The sequence below is a fragment of the Rhinichthys klamathensis genome, unplaced genomic scaffold, assembly GCF_029890125.1.
Source record: "Rhinichthys klamathensis goyatoka isolate OS25496 unplaced genomic scaffold, OSU_Roscu_1.1 h1tg000113l_1, whole genome shotgun sequence".
Lineage (NCBI taxonomy): Eukaryota > Metazoa > Chordata > Actinopteri > Cypriniformes > Leuciscidae > Rhinichthys > Rhinichthys klamathensis.
In genome coordinates this window covers 248,099-257,500 of record NW_026606650.1, presented here as the reverse complement: position 1 = coordinate 257,500, position 9,402 = coordinate 248,099, and the positions used below count along the sequence as shown (strand labels likewise).

General features: G+C 35.4%; 1 protein-coding gene across 1 annotated transcript in view; it reads right to left on the bottom strand.

The window, feature by feature from the left end:
- The window catches only part of uhrf1 (ubiquitin-like with PHD and ring finger domains 1), a 56,149-nt gene that overhangs the window by 10,939 nt on the left and 35,808 nt on the right, over positions 1-9,402 (bottom strand). Inside the window, exons 5-9 of the mRNA XM_056254646.1 lie at positions 8,895-9,004; positions 8,492-8,678; positions 7,224-7,347; positions 6,327-6,434; positions 6,140-6,244 (exon numbers count right to left, since the gene is read on the bottom strand). Coding sequence (XP_056110621.1) covers positions 6,140-6,244; positions 6,327-6,434; positions 7,224-7,347; positions 8,492-8,678; positions 8,895-9,004 — 634 coding nt within the window. The remainder of the gene's footprint in view (positions 1-6,139; positions 6,245-6,326; positions 6,435-7,223; positions 7,348-8,491; positions 8,679-8,894; positions 9,005-9,402) is intronic.

The window sequence follows — 9,402 nt, the reverse complement described above, 5'->3', positions numbered from 1 at the left end:
AATGTCAGATTTGCAAAACATAAACTCGGAATTACGAAAAAAATGTCAGAATTGCGAAATATAAACTCACAATTGTGAGAAAAATTTCCGAATTGTGAAATATAAACTGACAATTACGAGAAAAATTTCCGAATTGTGAAATATAAACTGACAATTACGAGAAAAAATGTCAGAATTGCGAAATATAAACTCAAAATTACGAGAAAAATGTCAGAATTGCGAAATATAAACTCGGAATTACGAGAAAAATGTCAGAATTGCAAAATATAAATCCGCAATTGTGAGAAAAATGTCAGAATTGCGAAATATAAACTGACAATTACGAGAAAAATGTCAGAATTGCAAAACATAAACTCGGAATTACGAAAAAAATGTCAGAATTGCGAAATATAAACTCGGAATTATGAGAAAAATGTCAGAATTGCAAAATATAAGTTCGCAATTGTGAGAAAAATGTCAAAATTGCGAAATATAAACTGACAATTACGAGAAAAAATGTCAGAATTGGGAAATATAAACTCCCAATTGTGAGAAAAATGTCAGAATTGTGAAATATAAACTCCCAATTGTGAGAAAAATGTCAAAATTGCGAAATATAAACTCCCAATTGTGAGAAAAATGTCAGAATTGTGAAATATATACTGACAATTACGAGAAAAAATGTCAGAATTGCGAAATATAAACTCCCAATTGTGAGAAAAATGTCAGAATTGCGAAATATAAACTCCCAATTGTGTGAAAAATGTCAAAATTGCGAAATATAAACTCACAATTGTGAGAAAAATGTCAGAATTGTGAAATATAAACTGACAATTACGAGAAAAAATGTCAGAATTGCGAAATATAAACTCCCAATTGTGAGAAAAATGTCAGAATTGCGAAATAAAAACTCCCAATTGTGAGAAAAATGTCAGAATTGCGAAATATAAACTCACAATTGTGAGAAAAATGTCAGAATTGCGAAATATAAACTCACAATTGTGAGAAAAATGTCACAATTGCGAAATATAAACTCCCAATTGTGAGAAAAATGTCAGAATTGCGAAATATAAACTCGGAATTACGAGAAAAATGTCAGAATTGCAAAATATAAATTCGCAATTGTGAGAAAAATGTCAAAATTGCGAAATATAAACTGACAATTACGAGAAAAATGTCAGAATTGCGAAATATAAACTCGGAATTACGAGAAAAATGTCAGAATTGCAAAATATAAATTCGCAATTGTGAGAAAAATGTAAAAATTGCGAAATATAAACTGACAATTACGAGAAAAATGTCAGAATTGCGAAATATAAACTGACAATTACGAGAAAAATGTCAGAATTGCGAAATATAAACTCCCAATTGTGAGAAAAATGTCAAAATTGCGAAATATAAACTCCCAATTGTGAGAAAAATGTCAGAATTGCGAAACATAAACTCGGAATTACGAGAAAAATGTCAGAATTGCGAAATATAAACTCGGAATTACGAGAAAAATGTCAGAATTGCAAAATATAAATTCGCAATTGTGAGAAAAATGTCAAAATTGCGAAATATAAACTGACAATTACGAGAAAAATGTCAGAATTGCAAAATATAAACTCCCAATTGTGAGAAAAATGTCAAAATTGCGAAATATAAACTCCCAATTGTGAGAAAAATGTCAGAATTGCGAAACAAACTCGGAATTATGAGAAAAATGTCAGAATTGCGAAATATAAACTCGGAATTACGAGAAAAATGTCAGAATTGCAAAATATAAATTCGCAATTGTGAGAAAAATGTCAAAATTGCTAAATATAAACTGACAATTACGAGAAAAATGTCAGAATTGCAAAATATAAACTCCCAATTGTGAGAAAAATGTCAAAATTGCTAAATATAAACTGACAATTACGAGAAAAATGTCAGAATTGCAAAATATAAATTCGCAATTGTGAGAAAAATGTCAAAATTGCAAAATATAAACTGACAATTACGAGAAAAATGTCAGAATTGCAAAATATAAATTCGCAATTGTGAGAAAAATGTCAAAATTGCGAAATATAAACTGACAATTACGAGAAAAATGTCAGAATTGCGAAATATAAACTGACAATTACGAGAAAAATGTCAGAATTGCGAAATATAAACTCCCAATTGTGAGAAAAATGTCAAAATTGCGAAATATAAACTCCCAATTGTGAGAAAAATGTCAGAATTGCGAAACATAAACTCGGAATTACGAGAAAAATGTCAGAATTGCGAAATATAAACTCGGAATTACGAGAAAAATGTCAGAATTGCAAAATATAAATTCGCAATTGTGAGAAAAATGTCAAAATTGCGAAATATAAACTGACAATTACGAGAAAAATGTCAGAATTGCAAAATATAAACTCCCAATTGTGAGAAAAATGTCAAAATTGCGAAATATAAACTCCCAATTGTGAGAAAAATGTCAGAATTGCGAAACAAACTCGGAATTATGAGAAAAATGTCAGAATTGCGAAATATAAACTCGGAATTACGAGAAAAATGTCAGAATTGCAAAATATAAGTTCGCAATTGTGAGAAAAATGTCAAAATTGCGAAATATAAACTGACAATTACGAGAAAAAATGTCAGAATTGGGAAATATAAACTCCCAATTGTGAGAAAAATGTCAGAATTGTGAAATATAAACTCCCAATTGTGAGAAAAATGTCAAAATTGCGAAATATAAACTCCCAATTGTGAGAAAAATGTCAGAATTGTGAAATATAAACTCGGAATTACGAGAAAAAATGTCAGAATTGCGAAATATAAACTCCCAATTGTGAGAAAAATGTCAGAATTGCGAAATATAAACTCACAATTGTGAGAAAAATGTCAGAATTGTGAAATATAAACTGACAATTACGAGAAAAAATGTCAGAATTGCGAAATATAAACTCCCAATTGTGAGAAAAATGTCAGAATTGCGAAATAAAAACTCCCAATTGTGAGAAAAATGTCAGAATTGCGAAATATAAACTCACAATTGTGAGAAAAATGTCAGAATTGCGAAATATAAACTCACAATTGTGAGAAAACTGTCAAAATTGCGAAATATAAACTCCCAATTGTGAGAAAAATGTCAGAATTGCGAAATATAAACTCCCAATTGTGAGAAAAATGTCAGAATTGCGAAATATAAACTCCCAATTGTGAGAAAAATGTCAGAATTGCGAAATATAAACTCCCAATTGTGAGAAAAATGTCAAAATTGCGAAATATAAACTCCCAATTGTGAGAAAAATGTCAGAATTGCGAAATATAAACTCCCAATTGTGAGAAAAATGTCAGAATTGCGAAACATAAACTCGGAATTACGAGAAAAATGTCAGAATTGCGAAATATAAACTCGGAATTACGAGAAAAATGTCAGAATTGCAAAATATAAATTCGCAATTGTGAGAAAAATGTCAAAATTGCGAAATATAAACTGACAATTACGAGAAAAATGTCAGAATTGCGAAATATAAACTCGGAATTACGAGAAAAATGTCAGAATTGCAAAATATAAATTCGCAATTGTGAGAAAAATGTCAAAATTGCGAAATATAAACTGACAATTACGAGAAAAATGTCAGAATTGCGAAATATAAACTGACAATTACGAGAAAAATGTCAGAATTGCGAAATATAAACTCCCAATTGTGAGAAAAATGTCAAAATTGCGAAATATAAACTCCCAATTGTGAGAAAAATGTCAGAATTGCGAAACATAAACTCGGAATTACGAGAAAAATGTCAGAATTGCGAAATATAAACTCGGAATTAAGAGAAAAATGTCAGAATTGCAAAATATAAATTCGCAATTGTGAGAAAAATGTCAAAATTGCGAAATATAAACTGACAATTACGAGAAAAATGTCAGAATTGCAAAATATAAACTCCCAATTGTGAGAAAAATGTCAAAATTGCGAAATTTAAACTCCCAATTGTGAGAAAAATGTCAGAATTGCGAAACAAACTCGGAATTATGAGAAAAATGTCAGAATTGCGAAATATAAACTCGGAATTACGAGAAAAATCTCAGAATTGCAAAATATAAATTCGCAATTGTGAGAAAAATGTCAAAATTGCTAAATATAAACTGACAATTACGAGAAAAATGTCAGAATTGCAAAATATAAACTCCCAATTGTGAGAAAAATGTCAGAATTGCGAAATATAAACTGACAATTACGAGAAAAATGTCAGAATTGCAAAACATAAACTCGGAATTACGAAAAAAATGTCAGAATTGCGAAATATAAACTCGGAATTATGAGAAAAATGTCAGAATTGCAAAATATAAGTTCGCAATTGTGAGAAAAATGTCAAAATTGCGAAATATAAACTGACAATTACGAGAAAAAATGTCAGAATTGGGAAATATAAACTCCCAATTGTGAGAAAAATGTCAGAATTGTGAAATATAAACTCCCAATTGTGAGAAAAATGTCAAAATTGCGAAATATAAACTCCCAATTGTGAGAAAAATGTCAGAATTGTGAAATATAAACTCGGAATTACGAGAAAAAATGTCAGAATTGCGAAATATAAACTCCCAATTGTGAGAAAAATGTCAGAATTGCGAAATATAAACTCACAATTGTGAGAAAAATGTCAGAATTGTGAAATATAAACTGACAATTACGAGAAAAAATGTCAGAATTGCGAAATATAAACTCCCAATTGTGAGAAAAATGTCAGAATTGCGAAATAAAAACTCCCAATTGTGAGAAAAATGTCAGAATTGCGAAATATAAACTCACAATTGTGAGAAAAATGTCAGAATTGCGAAATATAAACTCACAATTGTGAGAAAACTGTCAAAATTGCGAAATATAAACTCCCAATTGTGAGAAAAATGTCAGAATTGCGAAATATAAACTCCCAATTGTGAGAAAAATGTCAGAATTGCGAAATATAAACTCCCAATTGTGAGAAAAATGTCAGAATTGCGAAATATAAACTCCCAATTGTGAGAAAAATGTCAAAATTGCGAAATATAAACTCCCAATTGTGAGAAAAATGTCAGAATTGCGAAATATAAACTCCCAATTGTGAGAAAAATGTCAGAATTGCGAAACATAAACTCGGAATTACGAGAAAAATGTCAGAATTGCGAAATATAAACTCGGAATTACGAGAAAAATGTCAGAATTGCAAAATATAAATTCGCAATTGTGAGAAAAATGTCAAAATTGCGAAATATAAACTGACAATTACGAGAAAAATGTCAGAATTGCGAAATATAAACTCGGAATTACGAGAAAAATGTCAGAATTGCAAAATATAAATTCGCAATTGTGAGAAAAATGTCAAAATTGCGAAATATAAACTGACAATTACGAGAAAAATGTCAGAATTGCGAAATATAAACTGACAATTACGAGAAAAATGTCAGAATTGCGAAATATAAACTCCCAATTGTGAGAAAAATGTCAAAATTGCGAAATATAAACTCCCAATTGTGAGAAAAATGTCAGAATTGCGAAACATAAACTCGGAATTACGAGAAAAATGTCAGAATTGCGAAATATAAACTCGGAATTACGAGAAAAATGTCAGAATTGCAAAATATAAATTCGCAATTGTGAGAAAAATGTCAAAATTGCGAAATATAAACTGACAATTACGAGAAAAATGTCAGAATTGCAAAATATAAATTCGCAATTGTGAGAAAAATGTCAAAATTGCGAAATTTAAACTGACAATTACGAGAAAAAATGTCAGAATTGCGAAATATAAACTGACAATTACGAGAAAAATGTCAGAATTGCGAAATATAAACTCCCAATTGTGAGAAAAATGTCAAAATTGCGAAATATAAACTCCCAATTGTGAGAAAAATGTCAGAATTGCGAAACATAAACTCGGAATTACGAGAAAAATGTCAGAATTGCGAAATATAAACTCGGAATTACGAGAAAAATGTCAGAATTGCTAAATATAAATTCGCAATTGTGAGAAAAATGTCAAAATTGCGAAATATAAACTGACAATTACGAGAAAAATGTCAGAATTGCAAAATATAAACTCCCAATTGTGAGAAAAATGTCAGAATTGCGAAATATAAACTCGCAATTGTGGAACAAGTCAGATTTGTGAGATATGATATGATTTTTAGAGTTATACGGATGTACAATGAGAAAGCCCTCACCACTTCATCCTCGAAGCCCCCGGCGAGCACCAGCGAGTACGAGCCGTCGTTACTGCGCCCGTGGATCCCCCCGACATGAGGCCTGTGCACGCCCGCCTCGCTCACCTGAACACACACACACACACACACACACACAGTTAACAGCCAGCCCATCCCAGAATGCACTGCTCCGAGCAGATCTTCTCACCTGAACACGAAACTTCCACGTGGTTCCGACGGGAACGCCAGGAACTGGGCCGTAGTGATTGGAGGGGACAATCGTGCATTCTTTAGTGCGGCCCACACACGCCATACCCTAAAACACACACAAACACACACACACATGTTTTTTATCTGACTAAATGGGCGTCTGAAACTGTTCAAGCGGTTACACTAACAGGCCTTTGATCTGCAGAAGCTCACACTCGATGATCAGCCGTTATTAATCAACAGAACAATCAGTGTATACTCAGCAGGACCGCAACACACAAACACACACACACACACGTTCATAATTTAAATCCTCTGCTTTTGCTTTTGAATACAGGTTTTGAGAAATTCATTAAAAAGAATTTGGGGAATTTGCTTAATTGTGATGCAAGTAAAAAATGAAGAAATATAAGTTTTGATGTGTGCTTATTAACACAGCAGGATAAACGTGTGTGTGTGTGTGTGTGTTTGTGTGTGTGAGTGTGTGTGTATTACTGTGTGTGTGTGTGTGTGTGTGTGAGTGAGTGTGTGTGTATTACTGTGTGTGTGTGTGAGTGTGTGTGTGAGAGAGAGTGAGTGTGTGTGTGTATGTGTGTGAGTGAGTGTGTGTGTATTACTGTGTGTGTGTGTGTGTGTGTGTGTGAGAGTGTGTGTATTACTGTGTGTGTGTGTCTGTGAGAGAGAGTGTATTACTGTGTGTGTGTGTGTGTGCGAATCTGTGAGTGTGCGTGTGTGTGAGTGAGTGTGTGTGTATTACTGTGTGTGTGTGTGAGAGAGAGAGTGTGTGTATTACTGTGTGTGTGTGTGTGTGTGTGTGAGAGAGTGTGTATTACTGTGTGTGTGTGTGTGTGTGTGTGTGTGTGCGAGTCTGTGAGTGTGTGTGTGTGCGTCTCACCTTGCCCCAGTCTCTCTGGCTCTCTGTTGTGGCCGACGGCATCTTGGATTTCTTCTTGCTGGTTCGGAGTTTCTCTCCGGCTTTAACCACTTCACTGCTGTCGTTCTTACAGGTGGGGCAATACCTGCACAACACAACACACACACACACACCTGTATTACAGTATATATATATATATATATATATATATATATGTGACAATATCCATCCACATCATACAATAGCGCCTGTCAGTCAGAGAGAGGCTGTGATGTAAGAAACACTGATGAACATTATGGTAAATAACCGCACAACTAAACTAAACCTCTGGCGTCACGTGGAAGTGAGTGTGTGTGTGTGTTTGAGTGAGTGTCCATTGCAGCGTTACAGTCAGATGTGGAAGTGATGCTGGAGTGTGTGTGTGTGTGTGTTTGAGTGAGTGTCCATTGCAGCGTTACAGTCAGATGTGGAAGTGATGCTGGAGTGTGTGTGTGTGTGTGTTTGAGTGAGTGTCCATTGCAGCGTTACAGTCAGATGTGGAAGTGACGCTGGAGTGTGTGTGTGTGTGTGTGTGTTTGAGTGAGTGTCCATTGCAGCGTTACAGTCAGATGTGGAAGTGATGCTGGAGTGTGTGTGTGTGTGTGTTTGAGTGAGTGTCCATTGCAGCGTTACAGTCAGATGTGGAAGTGACGCTGGAGTGTGTGTGTGTGTGTGTGTGTTTGAGTGAGTGTCCATTGCAGCGTTACAGTCAGATGTGGAAGTGATGCTGGAGTGTGTGTGTGTGTGTGTTTGAGTGAGTGTCCATTGCAGCGTTACAGTCAGATGTGGAAGTGACGCTGGAGTGTGTGTGTGTGTGTGTGTGTGTTTGAGTGAGTGTCCATTGCAGCGTTACAGTCAGACGTGGAAGTGATGCTGGATTGTGTGTGTGTTTGAGTGAGTTTGTGTGTATGAGAGAGTAAGTGAGTGTGTGTGTCTGAGTGTGAGAGAGAGGTGTGTGTGCAAGTGAGTGCGTGTGAGAGACTGTGTTTGTGAGTGTGCGTGTGTGTGTGTGTGTGTGAAAGAGAGAGAGAGAGTGTGTGTGTGTGTGTGTGAGAGAGAGCGAGAGAGAGAGTGTGTGTGTGTGTGTGTGAGTGTGTATGTGTGTGAGAGCAAGAGAGCGAGAGAGAGAGAGTATGTGTGTGTGTGTGAGAGAGAGAGCGAGAGAGAGTGAGTGTGCGTGTGTGTGTGAGAGAGAGTGAGTGTGCGTGTGTGTGTGAGAGAGAGAGAGAGTGTGTGTGTGTGTGTCTCACCAGTCTTCATCCTCAGGTATGGAGGACAGTGGAGGGTTCAGACAGTAAATGTGGAAGGCCATGTTACACTCGTCACACAGGAGCTGCATGTGAGCGTCTTGCTTCCCTCCACACACACAACACGAGCAGAACCGGCACTCGGCGTCGGGGTCCGCTTTACAGTGCTTACACTCCGGCCCGCTCTTACCTGACACACACACCACACGCGTCACACACACTTCAACATCAACCCTAGGGCTGGGCATCGATTCAGATGGTCCGAATCGATTTCAATTCTAAATTCGATTTCGACTCAATGAATATAGGTTTAAAAGAGTAGTTCACTTTCAAACGAAAAATTAGCCCCTGGTTTCCTCTAATCAACCCTAATCCGGCCATACCCATGTGACCCGAGGACACGTACGTTTGAACGGGCCGTCAGACGAAGACAGCGCTGGCGCTCCGGGTTTCTCTATCCGGTAAATCTCATCCAGAAACTGCAGCTTACAGTCACCAATCACATCGCCCGGACCTCTGAAACAGCCAATCACAGCAGGGGGTTACAGTGACATCATCTGTGTGTGTGTGAATGATCAGTGAATCACTAGGGCTCTTTCAAATCCACTGTTTGGACCCAAATTCTATGTTTTCCGTTTTTATTTTTCTGGATTACACAATTAAATTAATTTTCAGTAATTAAATAGAACATCTAATAAACGTGTAATAATTTATTTACTATGAATCAATAATATGATTGATTCAAAGACTTGACGTGTTTCATTACTGGATGAATCAGCGTTTTTGATTGAATCTCTGAATGAATGATTCAATGTTTCTAACAGTCTCTTGTCTCCACCTACTGGTGTAACGCTGTAACTGATACAATCTTTATTTGAAGCATCAAGTTTCTTTCAAAAGGTGATGTACTCTAT